At 44.4% G+C, this 27,092-nt stretch overlaps 1 protein-coding gene and 1 pseudogene across 3 annotated transcripts; one reads left to right on the top strand and one right to left on the bottom strand.

The window, feature by feature from the left end:
• Nucleotides 1–104: 104 nt before the first annotated feature.
• On the top strand, nt 105–20,524 carry MILR1 (mast cell immunoglobulin like receptor 1). 3 transcript variants are annotated; one of them, XM_047708668.1, is made up of 10 exons: nt 105–216; nt 309–350; nt 2,956–3,231; nt 8,622–8,909; nt 10,553–10,663; nt 12,550–12,639; nt 13,189–13,245; nt 13,380–13,448; nt 14,114–14,182; nt 20,164–20,524. In XM_047708668.1, the coding sequence occupies exons 1-9, from the start codon at nt 114–116 to the stop codon at nt 14,164–14,166; spliced, it is 1,089 nt and encodes a 362-aa protein (XP_047564624.1). In that variant the 5' UTR covers nt 105–113; the 3' UTR covers nt 14,167–14,182; nt 20,164–20,524. The 3 variants fall into 3 exon arrangements, with proteins under 3 accessions (XP_047564624.1, XP_047564622.1, XP_047564621.1); XM_047708666.1 differs by having other exon boundaries at nt 14,114–14,194; XM_047708665.1 differs by having other exon boundaries at nt 14,114–14,194; nt 20,119–20,524.
• A 2,553-nt stretch (nt 20,525–23,077) lies between these two features.
• Nucleotides 23,078–23,789, bottom strand: LOC125087571 (protein JTB-like; annotated as a pseudogene).
• Between the last annotated feature and the right edge of the window lie 3,303 nt (nt 23,790–27,092).

Below are 27,092 nucleotides of genomic sequence, written 5' to 3'. Positions count from 1 at the left end.
GGAAACACAGTCATACCCACCAGTCCTATTCTCTCAAGCTCGTCCCAGCAACTCCAATTTCTCTAACTTGGTCAAAAAAAGGAGGAAGTCCCTAAATGACTCAGAGTTTCCATATGGGCAACACGCCTCCTTTGCCCTCCTTTCCGATTTCTTCTGAAAGAATGTGGAGACATCTCAACAAACTGTTCTTTTGGGGCATTTTTTCTTCTCTGATGTGTAAGGCTCCTTCGCCGTTCTGAAGCTTGCCTCTCTAAGCCAAAACATGACGTGGAAAAAGCGTTTTCTCACGTTCCTTTTCTCTCTTTCAGTACAAGAAGCCTCCCTGGATTGTGACACCAGAAGAACAAACAGTAAGTTTCATTTACTTCCTTCTCTCTTTTACCAAAGCCTTTTCTTCACCGACACGGTGAGGATGGTTGGCTTTCAGCGCAACCGTTCAGGATCAAGTCTTTCTATGCCTTCAGATGAGCGACCAAAGAGTCAAGTGTTTGGTTTACAGTTTATAAAGTCTACAGTTTAAAATGAAGCCAGCCATGTGAGGCCTGGACTTGAAGCCTCTTTACTGAGACGTTGAGATAAAACATTGAGATTCTTTTTACAATGAAAATTTTTTTTAAGATTTATTTATTTTAGAGAGAAAGTATATATGAACAGGGAGAGGGGCAGGAAGAGAGGGAGAGGAAGAATGTCAAGCAGACACCCTGCCCCACTGAGTGCAGAGCCAGCCGCAAGGCTCCATCCCAGGACCCCAAGATCCTGACCTGAGCCAAAATGGAGAGTAAGCAGCTTAACCGACTGAGCCATTCAGGCGTTCCTGTTGCCTTTTATTATTATTTTTTTAATGTAGAAAATCATTTACATAATGATTATAGAACAATTTAAGCAACAAAATAAAAATATATATTGAGAGGCAGTTTATTATCATAGAGCTAGACCTGCTAGGGTCATGGTCCTAACCCTGGTTCCTCTGTTTACCAGTAGGCAGCTTGGGTACATGAAGAAACACCACTTAGTCTCTTGGCACTTAATCTCTTTCCTCTGTGATGTGGGGATAATAAAAGCACCTACAGGGGTGGGGGACTTCTAATGAGGGGTGGGGTGGGATGTGGGACTTCTAATGAGGACTGAGTGAGACAAGCCATGTCCCTCAGCAGAGCGCCTGGAGTATGGTGAACAGTCAATAAATGCTAGGCCAGGTTATTTGGGGAGGAAAAAATGCCTTTTCTATGAAGTCCGAAGTACAATTTTTTTAAAAGATTTTATTTATTTATTTGACAGACAGAGATCACAAGTAGGCAGAGAGGCAGGCAGAGAGAGAGGTGGGTGGGCGGGCGGGGCCGGGGGAGAAGGCCCCCTGCTGAGCGGAGAGCCCGATGTGGGGCTCCATCTGAGGACCCTGGGATCATGACCTGAGCTGAAGGCAGAGGTTTTAACCCACTGAGCCACCCAGGCGCCCCGAAGTCCAATTTATCCAGTTAACCGACCCAGCCTAAGCCCATAAACAGACATAAGATCATCTAAACTTTTTCACAGAGGAAAAGCGCTTGTCAGCTTTTGTTTGACCCAAATACCAGGATATAATAAATGATCTCTACCACTGTTACTACATGGAATATGAAAGTGCTGTTATGCCCTCTAGTTCTCTTCCACTTCCATGAGCTATCAACAGCCGTTCTCTAGTCGGTTCTAGAGTAAACAAACTCTTCCATAACTTGTCCTTTTTTTTTTTTTTTTTAGATAACAGTAATCACAGACATCCTTGTAAGCAGTAGACGCAGACTCTGTTCCCTTTTTATAACAGCTGCATGGTGTTTCCTAATACAGCTCAGCTGTGGTTCATGTAACCATCCCCTTTATTGACTGTTCCTTTTTTTTCTTTGTAATGTACACAACGCTACTATAAACGTTCTTGCAGGAAACACTTGCGGATGCATGAAAGGTTGAGAGCATCTCTGGAGGATAAAATCCTAGAGGACGCCTGGGTGTCTCAGTCGGTTAAGTGCCTGCCTTCAGCTCAGGTCCTGATCCCAGGGTCCTGGGATGGAGCTCTGAATCGGGCTCCCTGCTTGAGAAGAAGCCTACTTCTCTCTCTCCCACTTCCCCTGCTTGTGTTCCCTCTCTCGCTGTATCTCTTTTTGTCAAATAAATAAAATCTTTAAAAATAAACAAATAAATAGAAGACAGAAGAAACATATCAACTAACTACAGTGGGCCATTTTGTATCCAAAAACAACAGCAACAGACAACTAGGGAAATTTGAACACTAATTAGATGTTTGATGACATTTTATTTTATTTTTAAAGATTTTATTTATTTATATGAGAGAGAGAGAGAGAGCAGTGCAGGGGGAGCAGCAGAGGGAGAGGGAGAAGCAGACTCCCTGCAGAGCAGGGAGCCCAATGTGGGGCTTGATCCCAAGACCCCATGATCATGACCTGAACTGAAGGCAGATGCTTCACCGACCCAGGTGCCCCGTTTGATGACATTTTAAAAACATTAATTTTTAGGTGTGATAATGGTACTGTTATGTTAACCAAAAAAGCCTCATCTTTTAGAGATGCAAGCCATCAATCACTATCTCTAAGTCAGCATAGCCAGGGTTAAGAGTGCACTTCACTAAATAGTACATCTGAAACTAACATTACACTGTGTGTCAATTAACTTGAAATTAATTTGAAATAGGGAAAAAAAAATCAGAGTGTCCCTTCAAGCTCTCAGGGGCAGAAGAGGTGGCAAGCATCAGAGAGCTTGTCAAGGCCCCCCACCGTGCATCACTGGAAGGAGCTTCTGTAGGTGCGGACGCTTCCTCACACACTTACTTACTTGCTATGCAGCAAGTAAGTTTTCCAGGAACCAGTGTCTCTACAACCTTGACCCACAAGCAGTGGCCAGATTACCATTCAGTTATTAAGGGACATTCACAAAGGCTTTTTCTTGTGTTACTCTGTTTTCCAGAATTCCATTCTCCAAGTTTGGACTCAGAAACAAAAGTGGTCACGAGGGGTCAAAATGTATCCCTTACCTGTTCCAACCAGAACGGGTCACTACAGATCACCTATTTTTTGTTTCGGCGTGAAAAACACCTGAGAACCCATGCTGGAAAAGGTGAACCCATGATTTTTAACCTGAGCATCTCAGAAGCCCATGAGCTGGGCCCTTACAAATGCAAAGCCCAAGTTTCTAACTGTTCAATGGTCAAATACAGTCGCGAGTTCAACTTCACATTTGTGGGTGAGTAGAGCACTTGTTCCTGGGGGTCCCTGTGATTTGTGGGACTCTTTCCTGTTCTACAGTGGGCTCTCTGCTCCCCTGCAAATACTCACTCAGGAGGCTGAAGAGTATGTCACTGAGATCTTTATTTTCTTTTTATTTTTTTTAAAGATTTTATTTATTTATTTGACAGAGATCACAAGGAGGCAGAGAGAGATGGGTGGGTGGGGGTGGGGGGAGAGCAGGCCCCCTGCTGAGCAGAGAGCTCGATTCGGGGCTCCATCCCAGGACCCTGGGATCATGACCTGAGCCGAAGGCAGAGGCTTTAACCCACTGATTCTTAATAAGTCCATTTTACTTTCTCTTCTAAAGACTTTAAAAAAATGATTAATAGAAGATTTATTTAAATAATAATACATAGAGTCATCATTGCCAGACTTAATATGAAACATTAAATGTCCATTCCAATTTTCCTTCCTGGATAAGTTGTTTTTTCCCCTCCTCCCCCCGCCCCCCGTCAGTTTTAAAAACATAATACCAGAAGAAGAGGAGCCCGATTTCAAACAGAGCTCCAACAAGTGAGGTCCTGGGAGGGGGTTTGAAATTGAGATAGATATTTGCTGATCATGCATAGGTCTAACAAATCAAGGCAGGATGTTCATGGAGCCCTCTGTGGCTGGGGTTGTTGACTGAATCAAGTACTCCTGTTTAAGGGGAAAGGATCATGACCAACCGCTCAGCTTGTGTCTTCCCGGCTTCCAGAGATAAGTCGTATTCAGCTGGGTGCAGGGTAGCAGGTAGAGGGGCCAAACACAGTGGCTGGCACTTGAGGAACAACATCTTGGCAGTCCCACATACCTCTTCCAAAGACTTCTCTCCCTATTTCAGATAAGAGTAGCCTGATTGCCTTAGACAAAAAGTTTTACACGAACAATTTGGGAAATTGTTGAGATCTTTTCTAGATCCTTTACTCTAGGAGTCCCATCATGTAGGCAAAAATTACTTTTTCCTCTGAAGATTCAAGGAGTCTTAGAATCAGTAGTGGACACTGCGGCAAAGGTCTTCAAAGTGCCAGACCTTTCCCACCTTCTCCCTTCACCACCTACCAGGTGCCCTGTCAACCAGCACTCATCTTGCCTAACTATATCTTATTACGGCTATATTTTTCTCTCCCATCTTCCCACCCTAAGCCTTTCACAACCTAGCATTAATGGTCTCATTTTTAAAGGTGACCTTGATAGTGGATTCCTGGGAGAGGGAGAGAGGGTTTCCAGCTAATATGTGTGCACTGTACCTGGAGGTTTTTAAACACAGAAACTCTGACTTACTGATCAAATCTTTGACTGATCCCTGGGTCTGTGTTCTCTAGCATAGTAGCCACTACCCACATGGGGTTATTTACATTTAAATCCAAATTAATTAAAATTAAATGAAATAAAAACTTCAGTTCCTTAGTCTTACTAGTCACATTTCAAGTTTTCAATAGCCACAGCCGGCCAGTAGCTGCTGTTTTAGACAATGTAGACATAGAATATTTCCATCATTACAGAAAGTTCTATTGGGCACCACTGCTCTAGCTCAATGGTTCTTAGCTTTTTAGGTTATAAGCATCTTAACCATCATTGATAGGGGAACCTAGGTGGTTCAGTCAGTTAAGCGCCTGTGTTTGGCTCAGGTCATAATCCCAGGGTCCCGGGATCGAACCCCATGTTAGACTCCCTGCTCCACAGGGAACCTGCTTCTCCCTCTGTCCCCTGCTTGTGCTCGGTCTCTCGATCTCTCAAATAAATAAAATCTTAAAAAAAAATCAGTGATAGTCGGGGTGCCTGCGTGGGGCTCAGTCAGTTAAGTGTCCAACTATCCCCCAGCTGATAATATTCTCTGATGGTCAGTGTAGGCTGCCCCGGGCTGGACGGGGTAGCCTGGTATTGCAGAAAGAGCAATGGGGTGAGCACTGGGGGACCTGTGCACCACGAGCTCCCTGTGCAACCTAAGACCTTCCCTTTGGCTACACCTTTGATATATCTCCAGTCCTCAATCCTTCAAATATGAGTTGAGAAGATAAGCAGTACAATCCTAACATTGGCTTTAACTCTGGGTGAGAGTCGCAGTCTACTGTGGGCAGAATGGGGTGAGGAGAGAAGGCACTCATTGGCAGGGAAAGCATCTGAATGCCCTTCAAATCACTGAGGTTCAGTGTAAGAAAGGATGGCAAGACCCATCACTGGTGTAGGTTTCCTCTGATAAGAAAGGCCTATGCTCCTGCAAGGAATAGGCCCTGTCGTAGATGACTGATGAACTCAATGGCTGAAGCCATTAATTAATGATTAAAAAACCCCAAGTCTTCATTTGCTGAGCTTCTGTCCCACGAGGTGTATAAAATCTCCCCACATCCTGTCTTCCAAGTAGATGCACACGTTTCCTGCAACTTGTTACAGCAGTTACCCTGTCCTGTAGAACGGTTTTGACAGATTATAAAACTGTTTCCTCTTCAATTAGATCAGATTAGTAGGTATCTATCGAGTGCTTAGCCTGTACAAGTAATTATGTTGGGTGTTGCTGGATTTTCAGTGATGCCTAAGACATGTTCTTGTCCCCAGCCCAGCAGGGATTCAAATTCATTGATCGTTGGTTCACTCATCAAATATTAATGACATCCCAAATGGGCCAAGTCCTGGCTCTACACTCTGCCCTGGCAGAGCTTACAGTCTAGTTGGGGAGACACAAAACCCAAGTACCCAGACAAATTCATAATCACAAACTTTGTTGATTGTTATGAAGGAAAAACAAACTGGCCCAGTGAAGGACAGAAGAAGCAGGGGATGGTGAGGCATTCTGCTTAGGGTAGTTAGGTAAAGCTTTTCAAAGGGGATGACATTTAAGTAGAGCCCTGAAGAATGAGAAGGAATTAGCTAGGTGAGGAGACAGGGAAAGATGGCTCTAGTCAAGGGTCAATAGCCTGTGCAAGGGCTCAAACTTGGGAAAGAACTTGGCTGGTTGGGAAGGACCTAACAGGAGGCTGGTATGGCTGATGGTCAGATGAGGGGACTATGTTCCCAGCTGAGACTGGAGAGGGAAGGGGCCAAGTCAGGCTGGGCCTGTGACCCAATCATCCTCTTCAAAGTTATTCCATTCTAGATGAGGTGGGACAAGAGTAAAAGTTGGGGATGGTTGGGAGGCTCTTGCAGTCATCTAGGAGACAATGGTGAGGATGGACAGAGGTGGGTGGATTCAAGATATATTTTGGAGGAAGAAAGAACAGGACTTGTTAGATGATCAGATTTGGATTCAAAGTTCGTGAAGGTGAGGAAGGAATCAAGAATGATTTCCAGATATCTAATGTGATCAGCTGATGAGGAATGGTAGGTTTATTGAGATGGGGAAAATTGGAGGAATGGGGAGTTGGGGAAAATGGAAAGTTGTTTAATGGGTATAAAGTTTTGGGTATGCCAGATGTGTAAGTTCTCCAGATCTTGCTGTACAACATTGTGCTTATAGTTAATTATACTGTATTGAGCACTTAAAATTTTAAGAAAACAGATCTCATGTTAACTCTTCTTACCATGATAAAATAAGCGAATGGTTGGGTGGATGGATGGAAGGACGAATGAAAATGTAAATAAAAACATTTCTTGAACAATGGGGTTTTAGTATATGCTTATCTACCTATTGATTATTCAATAATTAGTAGAGTAGCTAGTGTTCAGTTTCAAACAGGTTCTATTTGAGGGGACCATGAGACATCCCGGTGGATCATATAATGAGGATGGGAGGCAGAAGAGGAAATGCATCAGTTTGGAGGATTTAGGAAAGGTCTTACAGGAAAGGTGGCAGCTGAATGAGTTTTAAAAGGGATCCTTGAAATTTGTAAAAATATACCTGGTTTAGTGAAAAGTAGGTACTCCCTTACTCTGATCACTGTGATGCTGTGATGCCCTTTACCAGTCTTTATACAGACTCTCAGGGAAGTGTACATTTTCCCAATCGCTTGAGATACCAATCCTTGGTCTCGTTTGGATCATCCCATCTGAGAGAGGAATCTGTGCTCTCTGCCTCCTCATGAATGTTTCACCTGCCCCTTCCCGAAAATTACAGGGTAGAGTTCCATTGGAAGAATGTCCTGTTGGTGCTATTCCCCAGGTTGCTTTCCGAGGCCACCATTATTATTCCCAAAGTCGTTCTTGGAGGCCACTGTTCCAGGTGCTGCTCTGTGAAGGATGTTTCCCCAAGGATTCCAGCTCAGAGTTGGGAGGGTGGAGTAAGGAGACTCTAAACTATTTTCTATGATTTTACTCATACTTTGATCCCTGTATTTCACTGTTTCTGTTTAAACTGATACTGTTTAAAGAAAAAATCTGCTGGGGAGTTGGTCCAAGCCAACTGTATCCACTGTTTAGGAGCTGAGGGACCCTGGGCAAGCTTCTTAACCTCTCTGAATCACAGTTTGCTCATCTGTGGAATGGGCATGAAACTATCTTCCTTGTAGTACTATTGTGAAGTGAAATGAGGTAATGTGAATAGAAAGCCTGGCACATGAGGGATACTCAACAATTTTCCTTCCTTTCCTGTAGTTCTGCTTTATTAATGAATCAGTTCTTTTTTTATTTGAGAGTGAGTGAGTGAAAGGGTGAGGATGAGCAGGTGGGGGTGTGTGGGGAGGGGCAAAGGGAGAGGGAGAAGCAGTCTCCCCACTGAGCAGGAAGCCCAAAAAGGGCTCAATCCCAGGACCCCGGAATCAGGACCTGAGCCAAAGACAGACACATAACCAACTGAGCCACTCAGGCCCCCTATTAATGAATTATAAAATAAATAACATAGCTGGATTCTCCCACAAAATAGGGTATGACCTGACAGAATCTAGCAGACCCATGTACTTCCTGTTGAAAAGTTCCCTTGAATCTATTTATCAGGGTTACTTCCTGTTTGTGGGAGGAAGTAGAAGATAATTATACAGCTGAATTCTATAGATAAAAATAGTTAGAAAAGATGATATTTTTAGATTTCTTTGATTTAAAAAAAAAACCCCACTGTAGTCTTATAAAGATTAGGAATAAAATCACCTCCGAACTTCATACTTTGAACTAGATCTTTGATAAAATTATACTCATTCTCAACAATGACCAGAGTGTGACTTCTAATGAAAGGCAAGTTTGTGCTCTGATTCCTCAAAGCATAGAGACACCCTCCACCCTCTGGCATTCTCAGCACCTGGCTTGTGCCGCACTGAGTAGAGCTAACCACACACCATCAGTCTTTCTTAATAGGCTGCCAGCTTCTTGATGTCTCAAGACAGGTCTCATTCATCTTTGGGTCCACGGTTGGGAACAAAGTAGAGGTTCGATCCATGTTTGTGGACTGAGTGAGTGAATCCAATCTGCTTATCACATTAACACAAACATTCATTTTTCTAGACCCAGTGATCACACCAGTGTTGAACATTCGTGTCGTTAACACAGAAACAGACCAACATTTAATACTACGTTGTATCTCATTCAATGGCTCTTTGCCCATCAGTTATACTTTCTTTGAGAAAGATATTGCCATATCACCACCTATATCCAAGCATGTAAGGGAGCCTGCTGAATTTAACATAACCAAGAACAGTGCTGGAGAAAGGGAAGAATATAGATGCAAAGCTAAAAACGAGTTGCCTGACCACGAAAGATACAGTCAGCCAGTCTCCATCAATCCCCCACCAGGTAAGGGCTACCTGAGCTTTTTCCACAGGCTTTGGATTTGCTTCCAGAAACTACAGCTTCTCCTCTGCCCACCTACTTCCCATGTTGGCCATCTGCATCCAAATGCCTTTCCTTTGGTAGATTCCACACAAACCCTGATGGGGTTTCTTTCTGCCAATAAAAGGAAGAAGACAAGCCTAGAAGCTAAGTCAGGAAGCGACCTTGTAGGGAGACTTCCTAACTTGACCCTTGTTCCTGCCTTGATTTTCCACTGCCCAGTTCTAAGCAATCACATCAGAATCCGCATCTCAGAGCTGCTGGGTTTTGATTCTCCCTTGCTTTTCCATTGACCTCTAACACCTGCGCCCACCTGCTTGGCTGTTTACTGGCCCACTGCCAAAGGTTGGTGAGTGTAAACCTCCAGGATTCCCCTGGGGGTGAGAAGGGCTCCTGTCCCAATGCTGTTTTGGAGGGCACTGTTCTAGTGTTTGGGGGCCATGCATCTTTCCATTGGCTGAGGAGTTCAGGAGGAAACATGAGAATGTCCCCGCCTGGAGCCTATATCCCCACTTTCCTAAATCATATCCTGGGCACCTGGACCTGAATTCCCTACCCAATCAGGTGAGAACCCACCTTCCAGGGCCTACACAAATCTCATTCTCGGCTCATCCTCCCAAGGCTGTACCACAGAAAGGAACTGAGCATCCCCGGCCCCGAATAAAGGGGGCTGTTTGTGGGAGCATGGACAACGTTTGTACACGCAGGCTGGAGGGTCCGTGTGCACACAAGACCCCATATGGTGCGGGTCAGAGCCTGAGTGGAAAGGTGGGTAGGGCTGGGGCTGGGGCTGGGGCTGGTTTTCTCCATGCTGCCATGTTCTGGTGCAGAACTCTAAGGAGTTTGAGAATTCGAGATTCAAACCTGCCTTTCCAGGTCTTTAAGAAGAGACACTCGTTGAGGTAGGAGAAGGATAGAATGAAAAAGAGGTTAGCTAAGGCAGTAAAGCATGCTGGGCTGTGAACACTTCACCCAGCCTCATCCTCAGAACAGAGCCCACACCCTGGTGGTCAGTAAGTTCTAACAAATGAGGCAGCCTGTAGGACTCAGGCCCCAGAATCAGGCTTTTGCCTACAGTCACAGCCTTTCCCTTTACTAGCTGTGTGACCGCAGGAAAGTCATTTAAGCCCTCTGAGCCTTACTTTACTCATTTGTAAAATGGGAGTGATAACAATGAGATAAATAAGGCAATGCATGTAAAATGCTTAACACAGTGTCTGGGGTGTGGTTAATAATGAATGGTAGCTGTTTAGGGGACATAAATCATGCCAATGTGACTAAGGGCTTTGCCCAATAAATGACCAGGCTCTTCTGAGCCTTATGATCCTAACAATGCTGCCAGGAATCCATATGTTAAATGCTGTGCTGTTTTTCTCTTCCTTGTATGACCCTGTGTGGAAGATGTACTTGGTCGTGACTTCCAGAACTTCACTAACAACTTAACTCTCAAGAGTGGCAGGTGTCCATAGCAGTCTGGGGACTGGGATGCACCGTTCATTAGTTAGCTTGGGAGACAGTGGTGACTGCCTTTTCCAGAACATTCCAACAGTTCAATGTCATTGGAAAAGAAAGCTGGGTGGTGACCAGTGAATGCTGTCTTCTTCCAGGTGGAGAGAGCTGTCCTTTCTGCCTGCAGCTACTGCTTCTGGGGTTATTGCTGGTGCTAATTGTAATAATCTCAATTCTGGCATTTTGGATACTACCAAAGTACAAAGCAAGTAAGTTCTTCAGTGGCTTTTGCTTTGTTTGCTATGGGAGTTGGGTACAGAAAGCAGAAGAGAAGGTGAAGAAGAGGAAGGGAAAGGGAAATACAAAATGGGATATGAGGGAAACGAAGAGAGAAGGAAAAGATGCAAAAGGAAAAGGTAAATGAAACCAACTTCCTGCATGGCTTACACCTAGGCTCGTTCTCATTTCTCTAGTGAAAGCCTTCTTGTTTTGATGGCTTGGAGGTATGTGACCTGTATGGTCACACAAGGCCCCTGCACTGAGAAGAGCCCTACACTGGGTTTTGTGCTCTGTTGTCACTGTCTTCCAAATCTGAATACTTTTTTTTTTTACTCTCTTTAAAATTATTTTTTAATTTGTAAAATACACATACCAATATAATTCGCCCTCTTGACCACTGTCAAGTATACAGCTCAATGACATTGGGTGTGGCATTGCCGTGCAACTGTCCTCACCACCCACACACGGACCTTTTCTTATCTTGCAAAACTGAAACTCTGTCCACATTACACCCTCCCCCATCAGTCCCTCCACCCCCTAGCCCCTGCCAACCTCTACTCTCCCTTCTGTCTCTATGAATTTGGCTACTGGGGAACCTTGATGATGGACTCCTACGGTATCTCCCCTTCTGTGACTGGCTCATCTCACTCAGCAGAATGTCCTCGAGATTCATCCACGTTGGGCATGTGTCAGAATCTCCTCCATTTCTAGAGCTGAAGGTTCTTCTGCTACAGACAGACCCATAGATACACTAAGTTTATCTGCTCATCTGGCAATACGCCCTTGGCTGGCTTCCACCTTTTGGCTACGGCAAATACTGCTGTCACGAACATGGGTGCACAGATCTTCATAATTTTCTAACAAGAGGCCCCGCATTTTCGCTGTGCACCTGGCCCTGCAAACGAGGTAATGGGTTCTGTGTGCCAGCTCCGTAAAGGCTAGAGCCTTGCCTTATACTTGTCAATGTGCTGGCTGGCTCTGCCCCTCCGAGGAAGCTCAGTCAATGAAGGCCAACAAGAGCGCCACTGCCCTCTGCCTACCTTCAGGGCTGCATCAGGTCTTAGCCACTGCTCTTCGCTCTTCAACTCTTCAACTCGCTAGATCACCTCTACTTAAGATTTCAAAATGGCCTTTTCAGTTGGCATGCAAATGTGGAGGAATATCAAGATATGCATACATAACAGTGTGTCTCAGCACCAGCTTGCAGCAGTGAGCACCAGCCTTCTTCACTTGCCTGAGCCTCAGCGTTCTGACCTGTAGAACGGGCAGATACTGTCATAGCTAGGGAGAGAAGCAAGTGATACTCTTGAACTTCCTGTGCCTCCCCCCGGGGCCTCCTCTAAAGAGTTATCATTCAGAGAAGTCAGGAACTCCGTTCACACAAGACTGGAAAAGAGATGTCAAAATGTATATATCTCACACATTTTTTTTTTAAAAACCTGTCTTCCCTCCCTACAGAAAGTCTTGCAAAAGTAGAATTAGTATTCTTGACTACTGGCCAGGGCTGAATAGAACTCAGCTGGGTAATTTACTGTCCTTTGCAGATATTACAAAGCTTTTTACAGACGGTTCTTTTCAGTGAAGGAAAGAAAATGTGTCTCTGGCCACCTCAAGTGTAATCTGATAAATAAAGGATGTTCCTCCCAGACCCAGAAAAATAAGTCAGAAGGGCTTCTGGTTTGGAGAAGTGGGTGCTATGGATTCCTTGCTGAGTCCATGGTTTTCCTTCAGTAGACAACAGGCAGGCCATCCGAGCAGGGTACTCTTTGTTTCAGAACTTTGGGGGGGGATTCTGCTCCTTGGCAGAGGAAATGAGAAAAAAGCGGTTGAATCGGTTTAATTTAATGAGTCTACATAAACGATTCCATTTATGTAGGAAAAGCTATGAGAGATAAGACACCTGGAGACTATAGATATACGGCCACGGAAGTTGGAATATATGCAAATTTCTGTGAAAATCAAGCAGGTAAGAGAACTTGGTTGTGTATTTTGATTGGTGTGGTTGGTTGGTGTCAGGTTTTTGTCTATTTATTTATTTTTTAAGGTTGTACAGACACATGGGTAAAAAAAAAGAAAAGGAAGAAAAGGAATCAGAATACAATGTCTTCCTCCTACACCTGATATCCAGTCCCACGTTACAGGGGCAGCAACCAGCTTTTTAAAATCCTTTTTAAAATCGTCTGTGTGGAGACTAGCATCTGCACAAAGGGTAGCAGGTCACAGATACGCCATTCTACACTTTGATTTTTTTTTACTTAACAATGTATCTTGGAGATTTTTAATGTCTGTTGGAAAGATCACACTGTGTTCCAGAGCCTCTTAGGATCCCCTCTTAAGGCAGGCATCATTCGCTCCTTTATGGTAAACAGACTTAGGGCCTTGATAACAATGAGAACAAACCCAGCCAACACTGACTAAGGGCCGGCCCTGTTCCCGGCGTGGTGCCAAGCAATTTACCTGTCCTGTCCTACGCAAACACCACTAACTCCCAATTTATGTTGTTCCCATTTTACAGGTAAGGAATCTGTGCCAGGCTTGGAACCAAGGCAGTGTGTCCCCACAGCCCAAGATGGTAAGTGTGCTCTGTGAAGTCCAGAGGCTGCATACCACCAGATCAAGGGGGACTGGTAAACTAAACCACTGCCCTCAAGTGATCAGAGATTCAGATTATGGGCTCAGTAATTCTGTTGCTTGTCTTTTGCCCAGGAACCCAACACTCCCAGGAGATACAATATGCTACCCCTGTGTTCCAGAAGAGGGCACCAGGAGTTCATGGTGAGCCACACTTTGGGATAAAAGGACCCTATCAAAATGAGACCACGGTCCCTGTAAGGCCACCCTACTCTGGGGCTTTAGAAGCCTAAGGATGGGGTAGATGGAGGCAACATGGCCTCCCCAGGGAGCCAATAACCACCAATACCACAGCTCCTGACAAATCTCACCAGGAGATGGGGGAAGGTGGGAGGGAAGGATGGGACACTGAGAGTACTGTATTAAAAAAATCCAGACAGGAGGAAGCAGAGGTACTTCGAAAGCATTTTCGAGAATAAATTATTGGGGCGCCTGGGTGCCCCAGTTAAGCGTCTGCCTTCGGCTCAGGTCATGATCCCAGAGTCTTGGGATCAAGTCCTGCATTGGGCTCCCTGTTCAGCAGGGAGTCTGCTTCTTCTTCTCCCTCAGCCTCTCTCCACTGCTCATGCTCTCTCTTGCTTGCTCTAATAAATAAAAATCTTTTAAAAAAATGATCTTTCCAAAAAAAGAATGAATTATTCTTATATAGTCTAGGGAAAAAAAAAACCACAACCCAGTTAATACATGGTTCTTTCAGACTACCCAGCTACTAAAATGAGGTTTTTGGGGGCGGGGGGGGGGGTGGTTTTTAGAGTCTCTATGGATATATATCCTAATTTTACTGAATTATTTTCTCTCTTATATTTCAGAAGCCCGTAATGATTGTAAAACTGGATGTATCTATTCTGAACTCATCTTCTGAAATTTAAAGATATAAGGTACATCTCAGAGTAAGTTCCTTTTTATAAAGCTAATTTACATGAAGAAAAAGCAAATGTGATCGATACTTAAAAATATCTCACTGGCAACCCAAAGTGAATTACTGTTTTTCATGATTGAACACTATTCCTTTGGCCTATTTGGGTACATTCAATCCTGTCATGAGACAAGTTTTGTCAGGTGGGATCCTGACTGGTGACAGTTTTTATAAATGCTTCTGCCATTTTTAGGCATGGACCAAAGGTTCAGAAGAAAAAAACCATGTCTAAAGTCTAAAACAAAAAGTGGTGACCTTGAAAATGTGTCTGAAGAAAAGAGTCCCTGTGGATACTGAGAGAGGAAAGCAAAATTATTCACCAAGTACCCATTTATTATCCATTGTTGTTTCAATTTGCTCTCATATTTTGGAAGTCGGCAAAAATATTTATATTGATTTTCATGGATGTTCTCAGTCCTCAAGATTTAGCCAATGTCAGAGGTGTGCCTTTATGTGCTGCATTTCCCATCAGTATTCTGTAGAGAGAATACTGTTCTGTGGGAGTTAGGAAAATGGATTACTTGGACTGTCTTAACAAATCACCAGAAATTGGTGGCTTAAGACAACATAGATCTATTTTCTCATAGTTCTGGAGGCCAGAAATCCAAAATCAAGATGTCAGCAGAGCTGTGCTCCCTCTGAAGACTGTAGGGGAGAATCCTTGCTTGTCTCTTTCAGTTTCTTTCCTGGTGTTCTTTGGTTTGTGGCAAGATCTCTCTAATTTCTGCCTCTGTCTTTATATGGCCTTCTCTTCCTTTGCCTTTCTCATATAAGGACATTGATCATTGGATTTAGGACCCCCCAGGATGACCTCATCTCAAGATCCTGAATTATATCTACAAAGACCCTTTTTTATTTTTGTTCTTTTTTTTTTTTTTAAGATTTTATTTATTTATTTGAGAGAGAGAGAGCAGGAAGAAGCAGAGGAGGAGGGAGAGGGACAAGAAGACTCCATGCTGAGCATGGAGCCTGACACAGGGCTTGATTCCAGCACCCCAAGATTGACCTGAGCGAAAACCAAGAGTCAGATGCCCAACCGACTGAGCCACTCAGTACCTCTTCTATCTTTATTTCTTTCTCTTTCTGCCTGCCTTCCTTCCTTCCTTCCTTCCTTCCTTCCTTCCTTTCTTTCTGATTTATTTATGAGAGAGAGAGAGAGAGCACGTGAGTGAGCTGGGGGAGGGGCAGAGGGAGAGAGAGAGAGTCCTCAAGCAGCCTCCCCACTGAATACAGAGCCTGACACAGGGCTCGATCCCAGGACCCTGAGATCATGACCTGAGCTGAAATCAAGAGTCAGCCATTTAATCAACTGAGCCACCTAGGTGCCCTGTGAAGACCATTTTTTTAAAAATAAGGTGATGCTCAGGTTGCAGGAGTTAGGATGTGTACTAATCCTTTTGGGGAGCCATCATTCAGACCACTACAGGGGTGGGTCAAGATGATACCTGGTTTAAATCTCTCATCCTAGGCGTTATTAGTAAAGCCCAATAAAGACAAGAGGCATTTGTAGGGTTCTAGACAAACAAAACAACTTGACCAAAATTTTTCTGCTCTGTTCTTCTTCTGGGGGTTGTTTGAATCCCAGCCTTAATTGTTCCCAACAGTGGACCTCTGGCTAGAAAAATCATAGCTACCAGTTATTAGACACTAACTGTCTAGCATCCTACAAGGGTAATATTACTGGTTTGCTCTTACAGGTAAGGAAACAGACTCAGATGGGGTAAAAATTATTTTACAAGGTCACTCATAGCTTAGCAGTGGTTGAACTGGGAGTTAAATCCTAGCAAAGATCAGCAGAAGCAGTGGTCATGGGAATGCCTCTCCAGGGTGGGAAGGGATGCTGCGCACACAAGTCCAGATTAATTTGAGGATTTTGTTGCCCTAAAGCAGCATTCATGAGCATAATTTCTGCCCTTTCTATGTTGACACTTTCATTTGGGGAGAAATCAGTGTGTCATAGAGGCTAAGAGAGTAAGTGTTCCAGAGTCAGACAGACTGAGCATAATTCAGGCTCAGTCGTGTCTTAACTGTGTGACTCTGGATAAGTTATGGGCTTCCGTTTTATTCACTTGGGGGGACAGAGAAAGGGAGGGGACAAATAAGACCCACATTATGGAGCTGCCATGAGAATTAACTCAGGCAATGCATGTAAAGGGCTTGGAACAGGGCCAAGCATATGAGAACTCAAAAAAAAGTTAGCTATTTGAGGTATGATGCTTACTCGGAGGCCTACTAATTGGCTGCTCCCCTTAGAAATCTTTAAGTCTTTGAGGCCTTAAACTTGGTAACTTGGTCTCCATTGGTTGCTGTTCTGTCTTGAGCTCCCTCCAGAAACAAAGCCTGAGACAAGGATTTGGATACAGGTAGCCTATATGGCAGGTGACCTCAGACAGCAGGAGTGAGGGAGCAGGGCAGAGAAACAGGAGGAAAAGTCAACACTGGGGGGTGGGGAGGGGCTAGCAAGCTCCAGACCATAATGGTAATTGGATTTGATCCAGTTAAGATCTTCTGAAGTTTTGAAGTCCGGATTGCCTCTGGGTTTCACAGCGTGCCCTGAATCAATAGTCTCTCATTTTCTCCTTGCAAAGCTTTTAAAGCAGTTAGTAGAAGCCAACCAACAACACAATCCATATAATTACCATTGCCCGTGCCTTTCAAGCACTGCATAGCCTAGTGCTTCACTTTCTACCTCTGCCTCCTTCCCCACTGCAGAGGAAGGTCTGAATGACTGTACAGTAATTGTGAAGCTATGGTGTGTAAGGATTATCACCACCCTCCTTACCAACCCCTTACAACATCACCTGTTGCTATCCATCCAAGGAGTAATTTCATTTCCCAGGGCTGCTTTCTAGGGCCTTCTGACACCCTGTCTTTTCCTGGACTGGCCCTGAAAGCAGAGCCTGAGATAAGGATTCTAATTTATCTGGGAGGTGACCCAAGGGAACAAACATTAAGGGACAGGAGAAAAAGCGAGTACCAGCGTGTACTGTTGAGTTGGGCACTTCTATGGACAACTGGGGCTTGATTCCACTGGAACCTTCTGAGGAACAAGAAAATGTCCCTCAGAACTGTCTGCTTGAGGACCTATCAGTTGGCTTCCCTCCCTGATTGGCTGAGGGTTGTCCAAGGAGGTGATGCCTCCCCCACTTCGAGGCTGTGCATGTGGACATTTCCAAGGGGGCTTCCACTGGCATCTCACCCAGGGCGCTGCAAAGCACCAGGGCAGAAAATGGGGGCACATGTTGTTCACTTGAAGCAAGACACTGTCGACACAAAGTGAATGGAGTCTCAGTGGCAGCTGGAATCAGAGGTGAGGCCCAGGGGATGTGACATAAGATATAGGAGTGATGGGTACGCCATCTCCCAAGAATTCCTGTCACGACAATAACTGCCACATGTGGCGCACGTACCAGGGCGCAGGTACTGTGAAGGGCTTTGTCTGCTAAGGCTCAAGCAGTCCTCACAACTCCCTCCTCACCCAGCTGCGACTTCCCGTGGCTTCTCTCTCTACCTGATGCCCCCCACACAGATGTTCAGGCTTTCAGACTGGATTGTTCAGGAAGAGAAGAGGAAAAGGAAAGGGAAGAGGTCTACTGAGTTTTCATTTCAATAGCTACATTTTTGTCATGTCTATTTCAGCTTCACTTTGGGTCTTTTTCAAATCCATAGATTCTTAACATTTTTTTGGTTGTTGTGAAATAGAGCACCCATTATAAGAAAATGCATTAAAATAGACATGTACAGGTTGGTACGTTACACCGAGTGAACACTGCCCACGGCCCAGACGCCCTCTGCATGCTTCTCCCTGCTCACAAATGCACCTCCCTGCCTTCACTACTCATTTAGGGGACTCAGTTTTTTGCTTTTCTTTATAGTTTCGCCACCGAGTTCGCATTCCTGAACACCATCTTCAGTTTTGCCTGGTTTGGAATTTCATGTAAATGGAATCACATAGCGTTTATTCTTGTATCGGGTTTCTTTTGCTCAACATTATATTTGCGAGATTTATCCTTGTTGGTACATGTAGTTGTAATTACATCTTCTATTACTAAATAGTATTCCACTGTTTGAATATACCGTAATTTATCCATTCTACAACTCACAGACATTTGGACTGTGGAAACTTTAGGGCTATTACAGTTATGCTGCTATGACCACTCTCATGCTATGAACATGTCTGCTGCTTCCCAAGTGCATGCAATTATGCTGAATATGTGGAGGAATACAATAACAGGGTCACGGGGTTGATCCCCAATCTAAGTAGACGATGCCATAATATTGTCCCAAGTGGTCCTATCCCCTCTTCATTCCCTTGAGCAGTGAGTTTCCATCCCCCTACATTCTCTCGCAACACTGGCACTGTCATTTTAATGTAACCATTCGTGTGGGCATATAGGGATATCTCATTGTGATTTCAATTTGCACTTCCCTGAGACTAATAAGGTTGAACACATTTTCCTACATTTATAGATCATTTGGATCTCTCTCTTTTTTTTTTTTAAAGATTTTATTTATTTATTTGACAGAGATTACAAGTAGGCAGAGAGGCAGTCAGAGAGAGGAGGAAGCAGGCTTCCCGCTGAGCAGAGAGCCCGATGCGGGGCTTGATCCCAGGACCCTGGGATCATGACCTGAGCGGAAGGCAGAGGCCTTAACCCACTGAGCCACCCAGGCGCCCCTGGATCTCTTTTTTAATGAAATACCTGTTTGAGGCGCTCTGCCTATTTTTCTAGGAGGTGTTTTGACTTTTTATTTATTAATAGTTGTTCTCGTACTCTGATACTTAATTTTTTACTGTCTTAATGTTGCCTTCTGATTAAAAAGTAGTTTTAATTTTAAGAACTTAATTTGTCTACCTCTTCCTTTCTGGTGTTTTTTTGGGTGTATGTGTGTCCAGGTGAAGAAATATTTCCTCCACCTAAGGTCATATAAGTATTATCCTATATTACTATCCACTAAAGATTTTTCTCATTTACTTTTGTATTTTGGTTTACAATCACCCAGAATCATTTGTGTGTGTGGTATGAAATGAGCATCCTATCTCTCCCCACTCCCATGCATGAACATCACCAGCTCTAGCACTCTCTACTAAAAAGGTGTTCTTTCCCCCCTAAACTGCTATATCATCTTTGTTACAAATCAAATGTCCATATACATGTGGGTTTCCTTCTGGGCTTTAGATTCTGTTTCATTGTTCTACTTCTCTCTTTTGTGTCAGTACCATACTCGTTTTAATAAGTTTTGATAACTGGAAAAGCAGATTTTCCAATCTTGTTCTTTTTAAGAATGTTTTAGCCTTTCTTGACCTTTTGTATTTCCAGTTGAATTTTAGAGGCAGCTTTAAAAAAAAAAGAGTCAGCTTGTTATTTTCTTAAAGAAAAAAAAAATCCTGAACATGATAGGGATATCAGTTGATTGATATTGCGCTGAATTTATAGATCAATTTGGGGAGTATTAACACTTTTAGGATAGTGAGTGTTCCAAACAACAAATATCTCACTGTATCTTCTTTGATTCTCTCAAGAGTGTTTTGTTATGGGGCGATTGGGTGGCTCAGGGGGTTAAGCCTCTGCCTTTGGCTCAGGTCATGAACTCAGGGACCTGGGATCGAGCCCCACATTGGGCTCTCTCCTCAGCGGGGAGCCTGCTTCCCCTACTCTCTCTGCCTGCCTCTCTGCCTACTTGTGATTTCTCTCTGTCAAATAAATAAATAAAATCTTTAAGGAAAAAAAAAAAGAGTGTCTTGTTATTTCCTGCATGAACATCTCACACATCTTTTGTTAGATTTATTCCTAGGTCCTTGATAATTTGATGCTATGATAAGTTGTATTTTTATTTCATGTTGTTGATATACAGAAACAAAATCAATATTATTGTGTTTGATGTTATATCCCTTAGCGACCTTGCTAAACTCTCTCTTCAACTTTAATAATTTATCTGAAGATTTTCTTACAATCCGGAGACCAGAGGGCTACCCCTGCTACTGTTACCATTGTCGCCTCTGCCACCAGAACCTCAGGCTCAACAGACACAGAACGTGGAACTCTGCCATGGAAGACACCTGCTTTTCAGCGACCATCAACACCTCCCTTTTACTTTCCAGATCCTGTGCATGCGTATCTAACTGGAAGATATTCACCACCATACATTCCCCAGCAATAAGGGAATTGTAATGTTTTTAGGTTTCCAACCCCACCATATAGGACAGAGGGTTATGATGAGGTTTAAGAGAGCCACTCAAAATATCTTCTACATGAGCCAAAATTTCAGTTGAGAGTGAGGGTGAAATAAAAACATTTTAGGACAGGGGCGCCTGGGTGGCTCAGTGGGTTAAGCTGCTGCCTTCGGCTCAGGTCGTGATCTCAGGGTCTTGGGATCGAGCCCCGCATCGGGCTCTCTGCTCGGCGGGGAGCCTGCTTCCTCCTCTCTCTCTGCCTGCCTCTCTGCCTGCTTGTGGTCTCTCTCTGTCAAATAAATAAATAAAATCTTTAAAAAAAAAAAACATTTTAGGACAAAGACGGAGAAAGAGGTTTTTCCAATTGCGTTCTCACTGAAAGAACTACACGATGTACTGAGAGAAGAAAAGTGAACAACAGATAAAGAGTGTAGGATTCAAGGAGCATATAGAAAACATAAATGACACAAGGTGGGGGAGAGGGAGAGGAATGTGTCCATAAGATTTGGAACCATTATAAAGCTAACATGATGTTTAAAGTGTGGTATTGGCACACGGCTGAACAAGTAGAACAATGGAATAGGACAGAAAGTCTAGCTATAAATCTGAACACACATGGGAATTCAGTATATGAAAAATATGGCATTTTAAACTAGTGGGGAGGGGCGCCTAGGTGCTCAGTGGGTTAAAGCCTTTGCCTTTGGCTCAGGTCATAATCTCAATGTCCTGGGATCAAGCCCTGCATCAGGCTCTCTGCTCGGCAGGGAGCCTGCTTTCTCCTTTCTCTCTGCCTGCCTCTCTGCCTACTTTTGATCTCAGTCTGTCAAATGAATTAAAAATAAATAAATAAAATAAAATAAACCAGTGGGGAAAAGATGAATCATTCAATATATTGTAAAAATTGAGAATCACATTAAAAAAAGTTGGACCCCCTACTTTATTCTCTACAGTGAAGTAAAGTCAGATAGGTCAAATGTTAAAATATCTCAAAATAAAGCCATAGAAGTGCTAGAAGAAAATAGGAGGAACTTGAAAATAATCTTTAAAAATAATCTTTAAAAATAAAAAATAAACTTAAAAAAAAGAGGGGAAGGCTTTTCTAGGTATGACTCACAATTCAAAGACATCAAGGATTGTTAAATTTAATTAGATGACTCATTTTAAAATTACATTTTAAAAATCGTAAGTTAAGCCAAAAGAATTAGTAGGGGAAATATTTTTAACCCACATCTCACATAAAGTTTGAAGTTCCATAATATATAACAGCTCTTACAAATTATTGAAAAAGCAAATAAACAAACAAAAAACCCAAGCCACCAATAACTCAATAGAAAACTGGGGAAAGGTGGTACCTGCAGGGTAACCTGAGGCAGCACAAATCCTTGCGGGGAGGACCAGCTGCCCCTTCTGCTCCCAGAGCTGATGGATTACAACCGAAGGAGACTGCCTTCTCTCAGCGATGCTTCTCAGGAAGGATGTAAAGGAGACCTAACCAGAGGAATGATCAACAGTTCTGTGATGCCTGAAACTCACTGTTTACTCCTTTCTCCTTTTCACCCTCGAGGGACATGGACTATGCCCTCAGCCCTTCCCCGATACACCACACCAGAGGTTGTAACTGATTTACAGGTTAGAAAAATTAAACACCTAAGGACTACAATGATCTCCAAGCATGCCTCTGTGGCCCCTCAAACATCCTGTGGGGAAGGATGCAGATGGAGAAGGGCCAGAGTAAGATGCTCAAAGACCAGACCCAGTGCAGGGGCTCCTCTTGCTGGGTCTAAGAAGGGTACTGCGACCTATCTTGTCCTGGCTGCCATCACCTGTCAGAGCTCCTTAACAGGCCTCCCTGCTTGCCTTCTGTTCCTCTGCCTCCCATTCCCATGGTAATCTTTTCAAAATAACAGTATGTCCCTTCTCTACTCAAAGCATTCTCTCCTGCCCCAGTGGCTTCCAGAAGACTTGCTGTGCCCACCATGGCTCTAAGTGATGTGGGTCCTGACCACCTCTCTGACCTCATCTTCTACTCATCTCCCCTCTGCTCACCTGCTCCAGCCCCCGCTGGCCTTTCTGCTCCTTGGTCACTCCACACCTTTTCCCTTCTAAGGGCCTTGGCACTTCTCGTCCCTCTGTCCGGGATGCTCTGCCCCAGATCTTAACACATCTGGCTCCTTTGTATCGTTCAGCCTCAATGTGAAGGTCACATGCTCTGAGTTTCCTGACCACTTAGGCAAAGCACACAATCTCAGCCATGATCTAGCACATCAACCTGTCTAGTACCTACAACACTATCACTATTTGAAATTACCTGAAATTGTCCATGTGCCTACCTGCTTAGTGTCTGTTCCCACCTATCTACCCCCTAGAAAGGCCTATCTTGTTCACCACTACATCCTCAGTACCTACAGTCCCTGGGACTTAGGTGCTCAAAAAGGCCTTTTGGAATGAACAAAATGAACAAATATATGACACATACAATAACAGGCCAGGAGCAACTATCTGAAAGAAATTTCTCCCATGCTTCCTTACAGGAAGACATGGTATATAACATAGCCAACAAGTGCCTTCGAGAACTCTCTTGTGGTGGGGTGCCTGGGTGGCTCAGTCGGTAAAGCCTCCGACTCTTGGAGAGAAGAAAACTATCCTATATTTCTATATTTTGCTCATTAATGATCATTAATTATCTGGACAAGAGACAGAGAAGGAGGTGCCACCACAAATTCCCAAGAACAAAGGGCACAAGTCTGTTCTTTGTACTGTCTGTGTCTGAGGTACCATCCCTAAGACCCCCTATCAAAGAGTGGAAGGTAGCTACAGGGACTCGATTTGCTTCTGGACCTTTTCTAGAGCTTTTCTGTCCAGCTGCCCCTGAAGAACGATGACAAGGCAAGCCAAGACCAAGGCCACACCCACGACTGGTCCCTTCAAATTTTCAGAATTAAGTGTTGTTCCGTCAGAGCTGAGAGGCAGCTTTTGCATTCATTCCTCTTAGATGAGCTGCCTGTGATTTTCTCCACATACCCGGTCCACTCAGGGGTGGTTTTAGCCTGGGAACCAGAGCATGGCGCACATTCTCCTGCCGCCACAAACTCTCCACCGGCCAGCACGGCCAATCTGAGGTGCACACTGACAGCTTCTCCCGGCGCACAGGAGCCTCGGCTTGGCAGAGAGCGTAGGAGAAAGCGCAGAGCAGCCGCCAGAGGTGGCAGCCCTGGGGGCAGCCGCGCCTCCCTCCGCGGGCAGGCACACAGCGCTCAGGGTCGCGCGGTCCGGACAGAGGGACTTGGGAGGCCGGTCTCGAGCTTTGCTTCCACGGAGCCTCCAGGAAGTTCCAAGTCGGCGCAAAATGCTGAGCCTGCCCATCAGGGCAAAGGCATGACTGTGACATCCCCATGGCCACGGCAAGAAAAGCCAACACGCATGCGTTGGACTGGGCTGGGAACTCCCTTCTTCAGACCATGTGGCCCTCCGGAAAGGCCACGGGGCACACGGCCTAGTGCCCCGTCACTTCCGGGCTGTCCTGGCCGCCGCCATCTTGCCCGGCGGAGGATGCCCTCAACTTTAAAAAAAATATATTTTATTTTAGAGAGAGTGAACAAACGAGCGAGCGAGAGCCTGTGAGCAGGGGAAGGGGGTAAAGAGCAGAGGGAGAGGGACAAGCAGACTCCCCGCTGAGCGCACAGCCTGACACGGGGCTCCATCTCAGGACCCTGAGGATCACGACTGAGCTGAAATCGAGTCCGATTCTTAACCGAGTCACGAAGGCACCCCTCAAATTTAAACTTTTCAGTAAGCATATGGTGGTCATACTGGTATGGCAATTCTGAGACTGCCATAGTTAAAGTGAGATCAAGCAAATGAGCAGTTGTGGGGCGTGGCTTTCTAATTTTATTATTACCCTCAATATTTTTTAAAAATATTTTATTTGAGAGAGTGAGATAATGAGAGAGCACAAGCAGGGGACAGGGGGAGGGAGATGCAGGCTCCTCACCGAGCAGGGAGCCCAATGTGAGGCTCAATCCCAGGACCCCGGGATCATGAGCTAGCTGAAGGCAGAAGCTTAACTGACTGAGCCACCCAGATGGCCCAGCCTCCTCAGTATTCTTGAGAACTGGGATTTTGGAATATGATAAAAGAATTTCAGTAAAAACTCTGCAGTACTAAAAGGCACGAGGGGACATTTTTAGGGTGATGGAAATGTTCTATATTGTCACTGTGGTGGTGGTTACACATTTACCAAAACTTATAATTTGTACTTGTATGTAATTGTACTTGAAATAAATAAGTCTATTAAATATATCTCAAAGCTGATTCTCACACACATACTGCAGTGCTGAATTTAAATATAAAGTACTGATGTGAATTCATGACTTTTTTTTTTAAGGTTTTTATTTATTTATTTGACAGACAGAGATCACAAGTAGGCAGAGAGGCAGGCAGAGAGAGTGGAGGAAGCAGGCTCCCCGCTGAGCAGAGAGCCAGAAGCCGGGCTTGATCCCAGGAGCCCGGATCACGACCTGAGCAGAAGGCAGAGGCCCCAACCCACTGAGCCACCCAGGCGCCCCCATGACTTTTTTACTTCAGGGGAAAACACACAGACACACAGACACACACACACACACACACACACATTTCCTAGTACTAAACAATGAAGAGGCCTAGAGACAAAGAACACCTTCTTTTTTTTTTTTTTTTTAAAGATTTATTTATTTATTTATTTGACAGACAGAGATCACAAGTAGGCTGAGAGGCAGGCAGAGAGAGAAAGAGGAGGAAGCAGGCTCCCTGCTGAGCAGAGAGCCCGATGCGGGGCTCGATCCCAGGATCCTGGGATCATGACCTGAGCCGAAGGCAGAGGCTTTAACCCACCGAGCCACTCAGGCGCCCCCAAAGAACACCTTCTAACGATGAGCATCCCCAATAGCCAATTCAGCCTCCAAATACTATTTTCCATTAAAAGGAATCAGGGCTTTTTACAGAAATTCTGAAATATGCAAACTCTGTTTCAGACATTAGATACAAAGGAACCTATTAAATACTCCTGAAGTGGGGCGCCTGGGTGGCTCAGTGGGTTAAAGCCTCTGCCTTCGGCTTGGGTCATGATCTCAGGGTCCTGGGATTGGGCCCCGCATCGGGTTCTCTGCTCGGTGGGGAGCCCGCTTCCCCCCTTCTCTCTCAGCCTACTTGTGATCTCTCTCTCTCAAATGAATAAATAAAATCTTAAAAAAAAAAAAAATACTCCTGAAGTTGTGTCAAAAGGACTCCAGGCCAACTTGAAGAGGCCCCCACCAGCCAAAGATAGGACAATTTGAACATCAAAGAGAACAACTTTAAAGGGGACAAATCCGCATTTATCCTACGTCTCTCATACTTCTAAGCAAGCAATAGAGGTTTATAGAAATAGAAATACTCGGGGCGCCTGGGTGGCTCAGTGGGTTAAGCCTCTGCCTTCGGCTCAGGTCGTAATCTCAGGGTCCTGGGATCGAGGCCCGCATCGGGCTCTCTGCTCAACAGGGAGCCTGCTTCCCCTCTCTCTCTCTGCCTGCCTCTCTGCCTACTTGTGATAATCTCTCTCTCTCTGTCAAATAAATAAATAAAATCTTAAAAAAAAAAAAAGAAATAGAAATACTCTAGCTAATGAATGAAGAAGAGAATCAGAATATTGCCGTTTTGTTACCTGTAAAGAACCGACCGACCTAAGCATGGTCAAGGGCTGCTGGCATCCCCAAAAGAGAAACCACCAGACATGACTGCCTCCTGATGGGAGAGCGCAACCTAGGAAAAATCTTGTCCCCCACAATTAAACTTGAGACTGATTAAGGCTTTGGATTCTACTTCCAAATCCACAGGTAATTACATAGAGAGGAACAGGTTACACTATCACGGGTGCAAAAAGCAAAATCCAAACAGCGACAAACCCTGTAATAAGCAACCCAATTCCTTTTCTTTTCTTTTCTAAACATATATTTTTATCCCCAGGGGTACAGGTGTGTGAATCGCCAGGTTTACACACTTCACAGCACTCACCATAGCACATACCCTCCCCAATGTCCATAACCCCACCCCGCCTCTCCCAACCCCCCTCGCCCGGTAACCCTCAGTTTGTTTTCTGAGATTAAGAGTCACTTATGGTTTGTCTCCCTCCCAATCCCATCTTGTTTCATTTACTCTTCTCCTACCCCCTTAACCCCCCCCCCCCATGTTGCATCTCCTCTCCCTCATATCAGGGAGATCATATGATAGTTGTCTTTCTCCGATTGACTTATTTCGCTAAGCATGATACCCTCTAGTTCCATCCTCGTCGTCGCAAATGGCAAGATTTCATTTCTTTTGATGGCTGCATAGTATTACATTGTGTATATGTACCACATCTTCTTTATCCATTCATCTGTTGATGGACATCTAGGTTCTTTCCATAGTTTGGCTATTGTGGACATTGCTGCTATAAACATTCGGGTGCACGTGCCCCTTCGGATCACTACGTTTGTATCTTTAGGGTAAATACCCAGCAGTGCAATTGCTGGGTCATAGGGTAGTTCTATTTTCAACATTTGAGGAACCTCCATGCTGTTTTCCAGAGTGCAACCCAATTTCTTAAAGAGAGAGAGAGAGAGAGACTAAAAGACCTAATGATCAACTTCAATTTTATGAAATTATGAGACAATGGAAAACCAAGTAGATATCTGATATTAAAGAA

This window comes from Lutra lutra, chromosome 16 (assembly GCF_902655055.1).
Source record: "Lutra lutra chromosome 16, mLutLut1.2, whole genome shotgun sequence".
NCBI lineage: Eukaryota > Metazoa > Chordata > Mammalia > Carnivora > Mustelidae > Lutra > Lutra lutra.
Note: the sequence above shows the minus strand (reverse complement) of the source record. Positions and strands in the feature narration are given on the sequence as shown.